Here is an 18,657-nt window from a genome sequence, read left to right on the forward strand (position 1 = left end):
CAGTCGTCGTTCACCTGAAGACTCAAGAGCCATACTCTTTGGTTCTTTCTGTAAAGTCACGTAGGTGAAAAAAAATTAATGAAATAAATAAATCACGACGTTACGATTGCAACACAAGCAATCATCATCAGGTGTGACAACCACAGCAAGGAATTTTTCACTGAAGTGTGAGAGAGACCAGGGTTAGGGCAGTTAAATAAGTCAGAGAGGGGGAGGCTAGGGGGGGTGAATGGTGCGAGGAGTGCGAACGCTGCAAGTACAGCAGAGACGCTGAGAGTAATGAGGGCAACATAATTTCTGCCAAGATAGATGATGACATCCAAAGCAAAATAGCCACACTGCTAGGTAAAATAGACTAATACCCGGCAAATAAGATGGAGCAACTTTGAACAGGTAAATTTTACTTGGTTAATAACATCTTAATAACTCAAGAGCCACCCTGGAGCTGTAACCTTGAAGACCCGAAGCGAAGAGCCCAAAGGGCTGAACCAAAAGCTTAACCAGTGAAGAGGCTAGAGCATACTCTTTGGCTCTATTCGGTAAAGTCACGTAGGTAAAAAATAAAATAACAAAAAATCACGACGTTTCGGCCACAACACAAGTGGCCTTCATCAGGTGAAGGGATTGGACTGTCCAGAGGACAGCGTTGGAGTGAAGACAGCAAGCCCAGGTCGCGTCTTTTAAGCTGTGTGGGAGGAAACAAAAAACGCCTTGACAAAGGAATTAGCATACAATGATGTACTGGACCGGCACGGTGGAGGGGAGTTTACATAATGTTGGTGTGAAGGGAAATAAGCTGCTGTGAAAGTTTGGAATACCACTACTTGAATAAATATACTGTACCATTGAAAATTAGTTTAATGTTTGGTTTGATTTAGAACATCTTTCCAATGATTGCTTAATTTGAAACCATTCTCTCGGTTGAAATTGTGTCTGTGTTTGTAAATCTGAATTGCCTCGTGGACAAATCTGATAAAAACCCGTGAGTTTGCAGAGAACCTTGGTATCGGAGAAAACTATATCGTGATCATCCACAGCGTTGTAACAGTGATCAGCTACGGCAGAAGAATTCGTTCTGCCGTGTTTCGAATCTGATTTGTGCTCGCGAATTCGGTCAGAGACATGTCGTTTCGTCTCCCCGATATAGTAGTCACCACAGGTGCAGCTCAGTTTGTAAACCCCGGGGTACTGTAAGTCAGGAACGACATCCTTCACGGATGGGATCAGGTCACGGATTTTGTGTACTGTATTGAACCGGACCAGGATCTTGTGTTTGTTTAGAATTTAGGAGATCTTTTTAGTAATGCCTGCTATATATGGTAGTGTGATGGTTTTGACCAGAGTATCAAGTGGATGTTTCTGTATGGAGGGAGAAAGAGCTTGGCGGATGGTACAGTCAGAGTATCCGTTTCTCTTGAGGGCCAGGTGTATATGTTTTAATTCACTGGTCAGGTGGTGTTGGTCCAAAATGCAATGTGCCCTGTGGTATAACGTTTTGATGAGATAATTATTTTGAGCTGGGTGGTGGTGGGATTCAGGTTTCAAGTAGGAATCTGTGTGGGTGGGTTTCCTGTAGACAGAATGCCCTAGTGAGCCATCAGGTCTCCTCTCAAACAGAACATCCAAGAATGGTAGCTTGCCATCTTTCTCCACTTCCATGGTGAATTTGATGGCGGGATGTCTGGAATTGATGTGGTGTAGGAAAAGGTTCAAAGCTGGGAGGCCATGTGGCCAAATGACGAAAGTGTCATCCACATATCTCTTCCACAGGGAAGGTCTGAGAGTGGAAGTCTGGATGGCATCTGATTCAAATTTCTCCATGAAAACATTGCCTATCACTGGTGATAAGGGAGAACCCATGGGGGTACCCTCATTTTGTTTGTAGGTGAGGCAGTGCTAGAGCATAGCCAATGTTAGGTAGGCTAGCCGGAGGAATCTCTCCATAATTATCGGAAGGGGCCGTACCCCTTTGTGTTATTGTTACGTGCTGCCTCCAGAAGAGAGAAGTCTCCGCATGTTTTATACCCACTACAATAGTATATATCGACTCTATAATAGTACTAATTTCACAGAGTGTAGTGGTGAGGCCCAGTCCTGGTGCAGTGTCCCCGGTTTCTCCTAGATTGCCCAGCCGGCTGATGTGGCACCTTTGCAGGCTGGGGGTGGGCTGCTACCCCCCTCCCCCACCATCCCCCCGCCCGCTCAACAATAATATTATCCAAGCACTATAATCGTAGCATCTACCGACCCTATAGTAGTAAGTGCACAATTGGGGAGAAGACATCACACTGAAGAATTGACCTCAGCGTTGGGTATTTTTGTTGCATTTTTAACACGAACGAGAATTCCGCCAACCCGATGGCGTGTGTGCGTTGCTAGGGGCAATCACCACCGCGGAGCCGACTTTCTCGCACATGCGCAGATGCGTGCTCTGGCACCACTCCGTGCTTATAAAACGGAATAAATTGTTCACTTAACTACTTTAAACTTGACAGACGTGAAATACGAAGAGCAATTTTTCGTCCCAGGGCATACGGCGTGGTATCTGTGTACTTTTTCGATGCGTAAACCCCACAGTTTGTAAGTGAAAAACGTCACAAGGTACCCACGCAGACAGACACGCAGACAGACACGCAGACACACAGACAAAAAATGACTTTTAGAGGTAAGGTATCGTGTAGTGTATAGTGTAGTGCAAGGCCGTAGCCATGGAGTCAACATTGGGGGGGACCAGATCTTCCAAGGGGTCTGGGGGTCCCTCCCCCCCGCCCCCCAGAAAAATATCTCAATTTGAAAAATTATTTCCTGCCATTTCCTGCCTAAAATATTAAAAATTCACCAACACATGGGATAGACTTTTTATTTACAATAATGTCTAATAGTGTATTCCATTGCTCTGTTTTTACTTTTTTACCATTTCTTGCTTCATTGTATGTAATGTTTGAGATTAGGGATTAATAAAGTACAACCATAACCACAATCATATAAACAGAAATCTATGCATTGATTTATATGAAGACAAGTCCAGATGTTGTGGCCAAGATTTAGCAAATTGCATAGCAATTATTACTTTTAAAACATTTTTTATAGCAATATATTGGGGGGGACATTTTGAGCACATTTGAATATCGGGGGGGGATGTGTGCCCCCCAATATATTATAACTAGCTGTACTACCCAGCTTCGCCTGGGACTTGGATTCAGCACGCCCGGCCGTCTTTGTCTCCCCAGTGGCGATGTTCACACCACAACAGTTACTCGTTTGGGGCTGAGTCGACCTAGAAGAGGCCCAGGACCGGTTCAAATAATCGTCAACGGGGTTGGCCGTGAGCGGGAATCGAACTCGGGTCGCCGGGTTCGTAGCGCTTACCGCTACACTACTACTTAGACCTGCAACACATTTGTATTTCACTTTACCCGCGGAGGGTGTGGGGGGACATCAGCAGGCATACTCTGTTACGCTTCCGCATAGGGTCACATCTGTCACATGACAGCTCACTTACCGTGCAAAATAAATGCATTATTGCGCCCACCCCCCCCCCCCCCCCAAAAAAAGTGTATTTTTATAATTATTGCATGGTGTACAGTCTGGAAAGTACCCACATGGCAAATATAAAGTTTGGTGCATGTCGGGAAGTACGCTAAACATTTTGAACAGGCACAATCAAAAATTTCCCTTTTATATACTGTATATAGAGGAAGATTACGGCCTTGGTGTAGTGTATAGTGTAGTGTACTAGTACAGCACACCGGTGTGTTGGAGATCAAAGCCACACCATCATCGGTGTGCTGTACTAGTCACGAATTGGCACGTTCTGTTGACGTGACAACCCTCACTGATTGGCTGTAGTGATGTATCAGAGGAGCTGGTGCCAGGCGCAGTGCAGCTACTGTAGTGAAGAATCAGTGGAGCTGGTACCAGGCGCAGTGCAGCTACTGTAGTGATGTAGCAGTGGAGCTGGTGCCAGGCGCAGTGCAGCTACTGTAGTGATGTAGCAGTGGAGCTGGTGCCAGGCTCAGTGCACCTAGAGCCGCAGTCGCGACGAGACCGAGTAAGGGGGAGCATCTTGAAGCTCACCAATTGGTCCAAGCAGCAGAGCTGGTGCCATGCTAGGTGCACCTGGAGCCACCATCGCCTCCTCCGATTGGACGGCGCCTTCCAGCAGCGTGCGCTTCTATTGGCTCAGCCACGCAGACCACGTTGTAGCCGATTCGATTCTTAATCATAGCTCAACACGATTCAACCACTGTAAATCAAAGGGGGCGTTGAAAATCGATGCTCGAATCGATACATCGTTTGTTATTGGATACCCAGACTGGAGAGAATCGATTTGGTGATCAAGCCGTTTGATCGATTCTGGAGTCGGGAAGGATTCGAAACTACGGAATCACGTTTGAGTAAATTTTGTATTGAAATTTACTTCTGATATTTCCGCGTTTATTTAATGTACTTCAACAATAAAGCAATTTTTTTTAAATTTACATCTCCGCGAATGCCAACGGGAGTTTTATTGTTGAGTTTTTTTCTGCAATTCGGTACTTTAAAATATTTCCTCAAAGTCGCCTCTGCCTTGGACTCACACTGGTTGGGTGTCTCCCCTCCCACGTGACGCGAAGTTTTTTTTCCCGCCAAAACTTTTCGGCTCCTCCCCCTCGCCCGCCGCCATTTTAGGGGGGCCGGGGGTGAAGGCAGTGGCCATGGAGTTGTGTTGATAAGTTGATAAGTTGACGACGATCGGCCCGGAGTGCGAGGTCTCTCCACTTGTGAGGTAAATAATGCCCTCCAACGTCCAGTCCGTGATTTTCAGATGATTTGCAGGTGCAGTGTTGAGTCTATGGGTGGCAGTGTTGAGTCTATGGTGCAGTGTTGAGTCTATGGTGCAGTGTTGAGTCTATGGGTGGCAGTGTTGAGTCTATGGTGCAGTGTTGAGTCTATGGGTGGCAGTGTTGAGTCTATGGTGCAGTGTTGAGTCTATGGTGCAGTGTTGAGTCTATGGGTGGCAGTGTTGAGTCTATGGTGCAGTGTTGAGTCTATGATGCAGTGTTGAGTCTATGGTGCAGTGCTGAGTCTATGGGGCAGTGCTGAGTCTATGGTGCAGTGTTGAGTCTATGATGCAGTGTTGAGTCTATGGTGCAGTGCTGAGTCTATGGTGCAGTGCTGAGTCTATGGTGCAGTGTTGAGTCTATGGTGTAGTTCATAGTTTATTTATTTGGTATAGCCCTGTGAGCCATTCGGCTCTTGAATCGGGTGCAACCTCAACAAACAAAAACATGAACAAGAAAACATCTTAAAGTGATTATGTGACTGTGCAAACAGAAAATCCAGGAAAAAACAATCAAAATATTCCTGAAATAGCACCATACACCAACGCTGTGTGCAAAAATCCCAGTGGGATGCAAGTCAAACAATAACAACAACCACAAGACAACTAAGATTAAGGTCATCAGTCTAACTCCGTACTACAATAAACAAAAAAATGGCCAAAACAAAAAAACGTTTTCGAAATCACCAAAATAAAAGCCATAAATGCAATGTAACAGTGATCATAGGGACTGTGACCACATTTTTTACAATAAACTACGTAAATAAATTATAACACCAAAATCTAGAGCCATATTTTAGGCCACTGAATAGCAGTGGCAGCTAGGGTTGTACAACTCCTCTAGAGCAGTTTTGAGTGAAGATCTCATAGGTAGTGATTCAAGTTGCAGTTTATTGGCAATAGCATTCCAGACCCTGGGGGCATCAATAGCAAAGGCCCTTCCTCCGGTTTTTGTACGGCAATAGGGAATGTGAAGCTGGTAGCTGAGCGAAGACCTGAGGTCAAATTTGTTCTTTGAAACAAGAGAGGAGATCCAGTAGGTAGTCTGCGGATTTTTTTTGTAAGTACATCGTGAATAAATAAGATCTGGTGCTGAGTCTATAGTGCATAGTTTTCATTTCATAGTTTCATTTATTTGGTATAGCTGTGGTGCCGCCACAGCGGAGCCGTACCCACCGGCGCGACACTGTCACCGATGCCTTGGATTTCCCGCCACTCTCCCGGGGCCGGTGCCTTCTCAGACGTCCGCGTTTTGCCCACTGCACAGTCGCGAGGCCGCCGCAGCAGAGCCGCTCTGCCGAGGCCATGCCCGCCGCCGTGAAGCCGCCACCGGGGGATGCCGACGCGGCGCACCCTCGCAACCCCCCCCTTTCCCCCCCCCCCCCACATGAACGCACACACGCCCCACGTAGAGCCGAGAGGAGAGGTCACCCGGCCGATAGGTTTTTTTCCAGAAGTCCCTAATGGGATCGAACTTCATGGTTTCCTGCGGCCGGGAAATTGGGCGATCTTCCCCCTGTAGCTGACATGCACTGCGGCGCCGCGACCTAATATTAAAGTTGCATGGTCACGGCAAGGGCCATCGAGCCACCACGAGTGGAGCCACACACGCACAAGCACGGGTCAGTGGACTGGTAGCGGGAGAACAGAGAGCGGACGTCGGAGAGATCACTGCGGCGACGTCACCCGAGCTGGGATCCGGGTATCGAAAGGGCGGGAAAATCCGAGCCCCTGATTGGACGGGAGGCCAAGGGAGCGAAACGGCGGAATTCCTTTGTTGTAGGTGGGATAAAGGAAGGGGGATTCAGGTAGCAAGGTGAGTTCTTCAAAATCTTAGCGGTCTACGGAGCAACAGAGTCAGCCGTTCGGGACGTCCGTGTGACGAACTCCAACGCAGCCAGGCTCCACTCTCGACGAGGCCGACCTACCATCTCCTCCTTCTACAACGTTCAGCGCAGCTTAAGGGAAGTAAGCGTGTGTAAGAGAAGTGAGTCCGGAGTCAGTTAATCGGGAGTAGAGAGCGGAGCGATAGACAGTAGGTTCAGCCTAGAATCCCCGGGAGGGTAGGCTGGCAGCCACTGACGTACACACACACGCGTAGTTAAACGAGTTGCTCAGGTAAATCAAATTCGCTAGTGGGGGGATTAAACTGTGTTGTGTGGTCTTTTGGGAGCGTGAAGTGGAGGGCAGAGTGTGCTGGGTGTCTACGTGTATGCGCGGCTGTTCACCTCGGGACGAAGTGTGTGGTGTTTACGTACCCGCACGATTGTTTACAATAGCGCGTAGCGCTCGCATACCAGTGTGACTGCGTTGCGATCGCGCACCCGTGCAACTGTGTACAGTACTGTGCGGCGTGTACGGGCATACGTGGCGATTTTCGGTGGTGGCCAGTGCTCGCGTACCGTGATATCGCTCAGAGAGAGGAACACGCAAACTCCAAATATACAGCAGCAGTAGCAGTAGCAACAGCAGGCAGTGTCAGGGTCGTGGATCGAACCCACGACCTCCTTGTAGACCGGGCGAGGTCGTCAACATCTCCTAGCCACCGTGGGTGCTGACCAGAATGGATGTCTTGCAAGTCTCTCGGTGGAGTCTGGCCACGTCCCTGCTGCATTCTTGTCAATTTCTCGTTTGACGCGTGCCAACTAAATGTGAGAAGCCATCTGACAACCAAATATAACCATGATAGAGGTTTGTTTGAATCTTGACTTAAAAGCTGTCGTGACTGCAGGAATTCATTTTCTTTGAGTCTTTCGGTAAAGTCAACGGGGGGTTTCAAAATTAATAAATTAAAAATAATGAATAAAAAACCTCGACGTGCCAGTCTCAACACAAAGCAGTCATCTTCAGGTGTGGGGGCATCAACAGGAGATCAGATTCAGACACTGTTTAGCTAAAGGTGTGCTGGAATCGACGATAGAATCTAAGAATCGTTTGTTAATGCATTGAAAGAATGGAGAGAATCGATTTGAGGATTAAGCCGCAGATCGATTCTGATGGATCGAGTCGGGAAAGAATCTTAACTACAGAATATCATTTGGGTGATATTACCGCGTTTTGTAAATATTTACATAACCAATAAAAATTTGTGTTTATTTATTCAGACCGCGCCAATGCCAACGCGAGTGTTTATTGTTGATGGTGAGTTTTGTAAATTCATCGTACGGTTAAAAACAATAAAGTTTTCCCGTAAAAAAAATAAAAATCTCTCCGCCTTGGAGCCAATCAGGTTTCAGTTTCTCCCCTCCCACGTGACGCGAAGTTTTCTGGCTCCTCCCCCTCCTCGCTCGCCGCCATTTTGAGAGTCGTGAGGGAGGTGAAGCCTGCGGCCTTGACAACGACGAAGAGTCACCAGGGTCAGTGACAACCTCACACTCATACACACACTGGGACAACCTCACACTCACACTGACAACCTTACACTCACACACACACAGTGACAACCTCACACTCACACACACTGACAACCTCACACACTCATACTGACAACCTCACACTCACACACACTGTGACAACCTCACACTCGCACACACTGTGACAACCTCACACTCACACACTGACAACCTCACACACACACTGACAACCTCACACTCACACACTGACAACCTCACACTCACACACTGACAACCTCACACTCACACACACTGACAATCTCACACTCACACACTGACCTCACACTCACACACTGACAACCTCACACTCACACACTGACAACCTCACACACACTGACAATCTCACACTCACACACTGACAACCTCACACTCACACACTGACAACCTCACACTCACATACTGACAACCTCACACTCACACACTGACAACCTCACACTCACAAACTGACAACCTCACACTCACACACACTGACAATCTCACACACACACAGGCAGACAATCTCACACACACACACTGACAACCTCACACACACACAGGCAGACAATCTCACACAAACACACAGACTGACAATCTAACACACACACAGGCAGACAATCTCACCCACACACACAGGCAGACAATCTCACACACACAGGCAGACAATCTCACACACACACACAGGCAGACAATCTCACACACACACAGACTGATAATCTCACACACACAGACTGACAATCTCACACACACAGGCAGACAATCTCACACACACAGACTGATAATCTCACACACACAGGCAGACAATCTCACACACACAGACTGACAATCTCACACACACACACACTGACAATCTCACACACACACACATGCTGACAATCTCACACACACACAGACTGACAATCTCACACACACACACAGGCAGACAATCTCACACACACACACTGACAATCTCACACACACACAGGCAGACAATCTCACCCACACACAGGCTGACAATCTAACACACACACACACAGACTGACAATCTCTCACACACACACAGACAGATAATCTCACACACACACACTGACAATCTCAAACACACACACAGGCAGACAATCTCACCCACACACACAGGCTGACAATCTCACACACACACACAGACTGACAATCTCACACTCACACAGACTGACAATCTCACACACACACACTGACAATCTCAAACACACACACAGGCAGACAATCTCACCCACACACACAGGCAGACAATCTCACACACACAGGCAGACAATTTCACACACACACAGGCAGACAATCTCACCCACACACACAGGCAGACAATCTCACACACACAGGCAGACAATTTCACACACACACAGGCAGACAATCTCACACACACAGACTGACAATCTCACACACACACTGACAATCTCACACACACACATGCTGACAATCTCACACACACACACACAGACTGACAATCTCACACACACACACACAGGCAGACAATCTCACCCACACACAGGCTGACAATCTAACACACACACACAGACTGACAATCTCACACACACACACAGACAGATAATCTCACACACACACACACTGACAATCTCAAACACACACACAGGCAGACAATCTCACCCACACACACAGGCAGACAATCTCACACACACACAGACTGACAATCTCACACTCACACAGACTGACAATCTCTCACACACACAGACTGACAATCTCTCACACACACAGACTGACAACCTCTCACACACACAGGCTGACAATCTCACACTCACACAGACTGACAATCTCACACACACAGGCAGACAATCTCACACACACACAGTCTGACAATCTCACACTCACACAGACTGACAATCTCTCACACACACAGGCTTGATAAAATAAAATAACACAATAAAATTCTCACGACGTTTTGGCCACAACACAAGCGGCCTTCATCAGGTGAAGGGACGAGACTGTCTGGAGGACAGCGCTGGAGCAAACACAGCCACGCTCAGATCACGACCTTTAAGCTGTGTGAGAAGAAACAAAGCGCCTTGACAAAGAAATTAGCATATAATTTAGCATTTAAATAGCTGAGTGATTAGCTTGTGACTGGTCACAGAAATGGCTATGTTAAAGTTAAAGCATACACATCTGCAGAGGCACCCCTTGACAAAGGAATTAGCATTGAATTTAGCTAATCACTCAGCTATTTCAATGCTCAATTCTATGCTAATTCCTTTGTCAAGGCGCTCTGTTTCTTCTCACACAGCTTAAAGGTCGCGGTCTGAGCTTGGCTGTGTTCGCTCCAGCGCTGTCCTCCAGACAGTCTTGTCCCTTCACCTGATGAAGGCCGCTTGTGTTGTGGCCGAAACGTCGTGAGTATTTTATTGTGTTATTTTATCAATTTATTATTTTATTCTCATTCTACGTGGTGGTGACTTTACCGAAAGAACCAAAGAAGATCAATCCTTGCAGTCACGAAAGCTTTAAATCGAAACAACTGCCTTGTTCAGGTCACGAGCGCGAGGGGTGACGTCACGCGGAAGGGGAGGGGTGCGGGGGGGGGTCCGTGACGTCACACGGTCGCCCGCAACCACTCTCGAGCGCAGCTGCAGGGTGACGTCACCGAGCGTGTGGATTGCTGTGAGGTAAAAACAACACAAAACTATATATTTTTTTCTATATCTCACATTAAACACTTCGGGGTTCATATCAAGCAGAGGGCTGTTATTTTACGTTGCCGAGTAGTTTGATTATAAATACAATTTTACACGTCTTTTTTTTTAAGACTTCGGAGTTGCTACGTCTGAGGGGGGTTTTTTGTTCTTAATTTTTTCTCACCCCTTGAAGGTCACGAAACAAGCGATAAAAAGTGCGGGAATACGAGTGTTTATAAACTACAAAAACAATATTACACGCTGGGGGGGAGGGGTTAACAGGTCCCTGCATGGTGGGCTGGTAGGAACATTGGAATTTTGTCAAGTCTCTGCGCTGTCTATTGCTGATTTTACACCCCAACAGCACGAGATTTCACTTCGTTAAAGTATTGAAAGGGGACGGATGGACGGACACATTAATCTATTGCAGGCTGGTACACTCAGTTTACAATCTTCGCTACTACCAGTATAAAGGATGTCAGTGACAAGAGAGTGACTCTCAATGACGTCACTCACGTGGTTAAACAAAGGATGACAGTGACAAGAGAGTGACTCTCAATGACGTCACTCACGTGGTTAAATAAAGGATGACAGTCACACGAGATTTCACTTCGTTAGAGTATTGAAAGGGGACGGACGGACGGACACATTAATCTATTGCAGGCTGGTACACTCAGTTTACAATCTTCCTTCCTACCAGTAAAAGTCGCCTCATAGTAGTGATGAGACACCACGTCTGAGGGTTACCCTCAGACGTGGTGTCTCACTAAACACAAACAATAAAAAAAGCGCGGGAAACCCTCAAAAAGTTGTGAGGCGATGGATTTAATTCATTTATTTTATTTTTTATTTGGTATCGCCCTGTGAGCCACGACCCAGCATCGCTTTCGTGAGGGCGAAACTTTCATCAGCCTCATGGGGTCCACAACATTTTACTTTGCTTGGAAATACGACGTTTTACACCCCCCCTCCCATCCCCAGCGATTCGATTGCTGTGCAGGGTTTGGAATGTGCTAGGAGATGTTAACTACCTCGCCTGTTATCATCACGGTGACTAGGAGATGTTAACTACCTCGCCTGTCATCATCACGGTGACTAGGAGATGTTAACTACCTCGCCTGTCATCATCACGGTGACTAGGAGATGTTAACTACCTCGCCTGTCATCATCACGGTGACTAGGAGATGTTAACTACCTCGCCTGTTGTCATCACGGTGACTAGGAGATGTTAACTACCTCGCCCGTTATCATCACGGTGACTAAGATATGTTAACTACCACGCCTGTTATCATCACGGTGACTAGGAGATGTTAACTACCTCGCCTGTCATAATCACGGTGACTAAGAGATGTTAACTACCTCGCCTGTTATCATCACGGTGACTAGGAGATGTTAACTACCTCGCCTGTCATCATCACGGTGACTAGGAGATGTTAACTACCTCACCTGTCATAATCACGGTGACTAGGAGATGTTAACTACCTCGCCTGTTATCATCACGGTGACTAGGAGATGTTAACTACCTCGCCTGTTGTCATCAAGGTGACTAGGAGATGTTAACTACCTCGCCTGTTGTCATCACGGTGACTAGGAGATGTTAACTACCTCGCCTGTTATCATCATGGTGACTAGGAGATGTTATCTACCTCGCCTGTTGTCATCACGGTGACTAGGAGATGTTAACTACCTCGCCTGTTATCATCACGGTGACTAGGAGATGTTAACTACCTCGCCTGTTGTCATCAAGGTGACTAGGAGATGTTAACTACCTCGCCTGTTATCATCACGGTGACTAGGAGATGTTACCTACCTCGCCTGTTATCATCACGGTGACTAGATGTTAACATCCTCGCCTGGCCTACAGGAGATCGTCGGTTCGCGCCCAGGCCCTGACCACGCTTGCTCCTGCTGCTGTATATTTGGAGTCTGCGTCTCTCTCCCCATGTTGATTGCGTGGATTTGTCTCAGGGTCCTCCGATTTTTCCCGATACGGGGCCATCCATTTAGTTCGTTGTCATGGAGGGGGATACCCAAAATGCGTACGCTTGCATATGGGGGGGTCTACTCACAATGTACGCATAGGAAATGGGGGGGGGGGGGGGGTTGAAGCCTCGATAATAATGCAGCCGGCGGTGGACTATCTGTTTGCTTAAACACGTTAATATTAATAATTGATCGTTTCTGCATGGATTACATATCGGCCGTTCTACAGGATTCTAGGGGGTGGGGGGGTGATGCGTCAGGCGAATGTACGTAGGCAGGTGGGGGGGGTGTTTAAAAAGTCCGCGTGCGTACGGGGTCAGGTTTTGACAGATTTTTGCGTACGCACAAAAGGGATGGCCCCTACACATTTAGATACTGTACAGCACTGTACACGGAGTGATCCCAGCTGTCCGGCAATGGTTTGTGTGATCACTCTCTGTACTACAGAGTGGCATGTGTGTGATCTCCATTGGTTTCCTCCGAGTTTCCCTCCCATAGCTAAACCCACAAACACAGTGGAACTGGTACTTGCCAGAACCACATCCCAAAGCTAACAGATTACCTGGAAATGACTCAGTGGGGGGATCACAGCAACATCGCCCCCTCTTGTGCAAACTTGGCAGGACCCCTCCTGAAGAAGAGTTGAGACTCAGTGGGGCTTTCCTGAGCAACAGGCGTATTCATACATTAACAATACGGATGAATACAGACGGCACATTGAGTGTGGCATGCAGTCATTATCCTCTGCCATTGTCAATCGACTTCTGGAACGAAAGCCTCCCCAATTCGTCCCAATCTCAAGTGGTGAGGACTCAACACAGCCAGTCAGCCACTGACAAGCTCACTCACCCATTAACTCACTCACCCACCACACTGCAGGTCACAGCAGCACATTCGCGCAGCTAGTCAGCCACTGGCAAGCTCCCTCACCCACTAACTCACTCATCCAACCACCCACTCATCACATTGAAGGTTACGACAGCACGCTAAGTCAGCCAGCCACTGACAGGCTCACTCACCCACTAATTCACTTGCACCCACTCACCAAACTGCAAGCACAACAAGACACTCACTGAGCCAACCAGCCACTGACAAGTTCACTCACTCACCCACGCACGCATCCACTTACCCACTCACCACATTGCAGGTCACGACAGCACACTAAAGCCAGTCGGCCACTCACAGGCTCACTCACCCACTAACTCACCCACCCACTCACCAAACTGCAGGCACAACAAGACACTCACTGAACCAGTCAGCCACTGACAAGTTCACTCACCCAGAAACCCATCCACTCACCCCACCACCCTGCAGGTCACAACACACTCACCCTCGCAGAGGTTTTTGGGCAAGCGTTGCGCACTTTCAGATGCGCTTCTGCGTCCGTCTGGAACCATTTTCCTTCCGCTATTAGGAATCCACTGAAACTGTGCATTTTAAAATCATCTAGATTGAAAACTAATTTCTTTTGCACTGGTCTTTGTGTTTAGTTTCTTGTCCTCTACCCGTACCTCCGATTAGCACGGTTCGCTCTGTACGGTGTGAAATAAGTTCAACGTGCATACACCCAGCCCATCAGCCACTTACAAGTTCGCTCACTCACCCACAAACTCATCCACCCACTCACCAAACCGCAGGTCAGAACACTCCCCCTGCTCAGCAATTTAGCCTCTAAAACCGTCGCTCTCCCAACTGATTTCTGTTTGCTTCGCCATCGTACTTTACCTCACTTGCTTCCGTCATTACGCTGACCAAGATCTCTCGCCGCCCTTAACGAACGAGCACGCACCCCGGCGCTCTCTCTGGAGCTCTCAGCCGGTCAGTAAACGGCAGGAGCTCGCAAAAAAAAACGCGAACGCATTTCGCGCGCTCCATGCGAAAACGTGTTTCACCCGCGATTCGTTTCCCTCAACCAGAACGGCGGCGACTGGGAACAGAAGAACTGGCGGCCCCCCCGGGGCCAGTGGTCAGGCGGGGAGGAAATGTCGGCGCACGAAGAAATTCTGCTGTGCAACTTGAGGAAGTGCCGGCGCATTGTTGGCGACTTCGCCTGGGTCACCTCCTGCTCGCACCTCTTTTGCGACGAGGACGGCGAACGCGAGTTCAAGATGGGGGCGGCCGCCTGCCCGGCGTGCGGCGCCTTGCCGCGCGGCATCCTGGACGTGGTGCGGGTCTGCTTGAACCCCCCCGAGGAGCACAAGTCCATGGTGCTGGCGGGCCTAGGGCCGGACGTCATCCAGGAGATATGTTCGCGGGCGCTTTCATTCTGGATCTTTCAGGTATCGGCGACGGATCGGTGACTTTTTAAAAATAAAAAATATTTTTAAAAAGTAACAAACTGAAATGTTTTATATTTTAGCGGATAAAGTCCCACTGAGCTACGTAACCTCTTTTTTTTGCAGAAGCGACCTGGCCATCACGAATGATAGCCCAACCCAAGCGGCTGTTATCATCACGTGTAAATTTACAGCAGTCAAATACTCTAAAACGCGTTAGATGTCGTTTCTAAACATTGGGAGGGAAAAACCAGAGGACCTGGAGAAAATCCACACGGCCACTGGGAGAACGTGCAAACTCCAAACATAAGTAGTGACTAACTCGGAGACAAAAAGACTTGGAGGCACTTCTTTATTTAGTGAGCACCATTGGAATGACGCAGTTAATATTTAGTCCGTCTATTATCGGCGGCACTACTTAGAACATGTACAGCGTTTAAGATGTCACTCTTGAATTAATTTGCGTGATTTATGAATATTTTTCTTCTGGGTTCTTTCAGCAAAGTCACGTAGAATGGAGATAACATAATAAAAATAACAGAATTTATTCTGTTATTTTTTTGTTATTACAGAACAAATTCTGTTATTATTATTTTATCTCCATTCTACGTGACCTTACCGAAAGAACCCAGAAGATGAATCCCTGCAGTCACGAAAGCTTTAAATAGAAAATTATGAATATTTGTTTTCATTCTTTCGATATTTTTTTGGAGCTTCATCGTTCCCAGAGGCATCATTAACCGAGTTATTCTTCTACACGTAAGTCCCCTTGCGCGTACGGCTCTTTAACCGATTAAAAATACATTTCATCAAATTTTCCATCTCGCAGATGCACCGGGAGAGACTGTATCAGGAACACTTGGCCGCGAAATCAAAGAGGCTCGGGGTGCAGTCTGAGGACCGCTTCAAGCAGGAAATCCAGAACAAGGTCACGGAGGTCGCCACTCTGAAGCGGCAGTTCTCGCTTGCCAAGAGCGAGCTGGCCAAGTTCAAGAAGAGGTACAACGAGGCTGCCGAGAAACTGCTGGAGAGGGACCGGGAGCAGAAGAAACTGCAGGTCTCGTACGATCGCCTCCGCCTGCGATCCTCCACTATCGACGAGGGGAGACGCGCTGAGGAGGAGGAGGCTCCGAACGGCGCGGCGTCCTCGCCATTCATAGTGAGATTCGGTAGGGCCGTTTGAACTTTAGTAATAGGTTTTTACCCTTTTAGCTGGCACAAAAACTGACACCTTTATTCAAGGCATCATGTTTGCAATAACCACAACACAAGCAGTCAAAATGCAAACAAAAGAGACAACTCTGATAATAATATGCACTGTCCTTGAATTTGATTGGTCCACACCCGAGACGGCTTTTCTTAGAGCCTAGTCTCCACTGGTGTTGGACCAGAAGACGCCAAAAGGCGTACAACTCAAAAACAGCGCACCATCAGGGAGTATTGAGGGCTCGGGGTAAGCCTTTACATTATGAGACCTCCTTTGCCAGTAACAAGATATAGGAATAGGTTTTTACCCTTTTGGCTGGCACAAAAACTGACACCTTTATACAAGGGATCATGTTTGCAATAACCACAACACAAGCAGTCAAAAATGCAAACAAAAAGAAACAACTCTGATAATGATATATTTGAACTTTGTTAGGAACCGACCAAGCAGGGAAAATGGGGATAGGTTCATACGGTGACGTTTTGTACGTAATGTCATTTTTTTCCCCCACCCCCCCCCCCCCCCCTGTAGCAGAGACGTCAACCCCGCGAACGTCGCAAGGCGCGGAGCGAAACGCGTGGAGCTGGATGATGACAACGCCTCCGCGCTGCCGCCCCGGGGAGACGGAGTTTGCGCCAAGGCCGTTGTTTTTCAACGGCAGCCCCCCGGGCAGGTCGCCGCACTCCGATGGCTTCCTCCGCTTCCCCTTCCCCGCCAAAGCCGCGGTGACCGGAGCCAGGAAGTGACCTCCCCCCCGGTAACAACGCGAGAGTCCTTCCTTCCCTTCGCGCCCGCCTCCCGCCCTCCAATGCGGTCGCATGGTTCCCCAAAAAAAAAACTCGTGGGGAAAAAAAACGACGCAGAAAGGACCTCACCCACTGGCCTCACCGCGCATCAGATTCCTGTGGTCTTAACGCTGCCCGCAGGTCATCTGCTTACTCCCTGTGGCGCTTGGCAGGAGCCTCTCGTCGTTACCGCCAGTCGATTGCCTCCTGAGCGCAAACGGAATCCGAATCGGAAATATTTATTTACGCTGGAGGTAGGAATCCGACAAGCTGTAAAGCTCTTTTCCCACAGACTTCTGGTCGGGGGCCCCGGGGTAAAAACGTTACAGCGACAAACATACAAAAAAAACCACGTCGTGCACAAGCGTCACGGGGTCCACGCGTGCGAGCGCGCGCCTCGTCGCCCCCGTCAGTTGTGTTCGGAGAGCCGCTCGCTGGAGATTCTCACGCACGACGACGACGATAACGCCGCGTCATTGAGCTATCGTTTGTGATGGCCAGGTCGCTTATGAAAATAGCTGCGTGGGCCGGTGGGTCCTCGCCTGGTAAAATGAAAAAAAAATTGTTGAGTTTAATAGTTTCAATTCATTACTACTTTAGCGCACACCAATTGTGTTCTGGGAGAGCAAACCCACAACGTTGACAGTGGAGTTTGACGTCCCGCTTGGTGATCACCACCAGCGGCAGTAACTAAACGACCGCACTCCGTTCAAGTGACAAACGTCTCCCATTGGCCGTGCCGGGTGGGGCTCACAGGGTTACGTCACTTTCACATCCATCAGAAACTTTTGTCTGTACTGGAGGAATCCGTGCAGCCCTACAGGAGGTTGTAGGTGCGATCCCAATTCTGACAGCTGCTGCCGTATATTTGGAGCTTGCGTCTCTCTCACTCTCTCATCATCATTATCACCACAGTGGCTATGAGATGTTAACTACCTCGCCCGGTCTACAGGAGGTCGTGGGTTCGATCCCGACTCTGACAGCTGCTGCTATAAACCGTGGCCGATGAGCGACCGCTTTCGATCCCGCCGCTTTGCGTGCTGGAGAGTAAACCCACGACATTTACCGCTTGAGCACCGTGAATTTTTTTCTGGCGGGTAGGTTGCCGGGTGTCGTCGTTGGCGTTCGGGGGATGGGGGACAGGCCGGTGGTGGCGGCGCTCGTGACGGCACAGAGGGGTGGTGCCGTTTAGAATCTCGCTGCGGCCGACCCGGGAGTTACCGTGGTGCGCGTTGTTTCTCGATGCTGTGTTGGAGTAAGTGCTGTTCACAGGAGGGAACCTGTTCCATTTGTTTTTCATTAAAAAGTTTAGGACTTTGCGGCCGCCAACAACCCTTCCTTTACATTACACAGACCACCCATGCAGGTCGACACAACAACCGCCATTCGCCACTAAGTGGCGGTGACCTCACCACGTCGCTTGTGCCAGGCTATGTGCATGTTGAGACCACGTGAAGTGTCGAAGGCCCGCTGGTAGGAGGTTATGGGGCAGACCCAGGTGCCAGGGGTCCACTGACTGAAATGAATGGCCGATGCACCACCTGTGCCCTGTACTGTGCCAACTTGCTGTGCTT

At 48.5% G+C, this 18,657-nt stretch overlaps 2 protein-coding genes across 3 annotated transcripts in view; one reads left to right on the forward strand and one right to left on the reverse strand.

Moving 5' to 3' along the window:
• Window positions 1-4,171, reverse strand: part of LOC142921828 (uncharacterized) — a 28,479-nt gene extending 24,308 nt beyond the window's left edge. Inside the window, exon 1 of the mRNA XM_076063163.1 lies at window positions 4,078-4,171. The gene's annotated coding sequence lies outside the window, so the exon portion shown is untranslated. The remainder of the gene's footprint in view (window positions 1-4,077) is intronic.
• Window positions 4,172-10,715: 6,544 nt separating this feature from the next.
• On the forward strand, window positions 10,716-18,402 carry LOC142921784 (E3 ubiquitin-protein ligase CCNB1IP1-like). 2 transcript variants are annotated; one of them, XM_076063114.1, is made up of 4 exons: window positions 10,716-10,823; window positions 14,732-15,094; window positions 15,921-16,260; window positions 16,830-18,402. In XM_076063114.1, the coding sequence occupies exons 2-4, from the start codon at window positions 14,798-14,800 to the stop codon at window positions 17,042-17,044; spliced, it is 852 nt and encodes a 283-aa protein (XP_075919229.1). In that variant the 5' UTR covers window positions 10,716-10,823; window positions 14,732-14,797; the 3' UTR covers window positions 17,045-18,402. The 2 variants fall into 2 exon arrangements, with proteins under 2 accessions (XP_075919229.1, XP_075919230.1); XM_076063115.1 differs by having other exon boundaries at window positions 15,921-16,250; window positions 16,830-16,909.
• Window positions 18,403-18,657: the final 255 nt, after the last annotated feature.

Source organism: Petromyzon marinus, unplaced genomic scaffold (assembly GCF_048934315.1).
Source record: "Petromyzon marinus isolate PM22_M1 ecotype Great Lakes invasive population unplaced genomic scaffold, UKy_Petmar_22M1.pri1.0 PM_G_Scaffold_9, whole genome shotgun sequence".
NCBI classification, from domain to species: Eukaryota; Metazoa; Chordata; class Hyperoartia; order Petromyzontiformes; family Petromyzontidae; genus Petromyzon; species Petromyzon marinus.

Excerpts from the sequence above, each read along its gene's own strand:
- LOC142921784 (XM_076063114.1), top strand. The coding sequence starts at position 14,798 with ATGTCGGCGCACGAAGAAATTCTGCTGTGCAACTTGAGGAAGTGCCGG. Across the intron at positions 15,095-15,920 it reads TTTCATTCTGGATCTTTCAG|ATGCACCGGGAGAGACTGTA; the intron begins GTATCGGCGACG and ends TCCATCTCGCAG. Across the intron at positions 16,261-16,829 it reads GCCATTCATAGTGAGATTCG|CAGAGACGTCAACCCCGCGA; the intron begins GTAGGGCCGTTT and ends CCCCCCCTGTAG.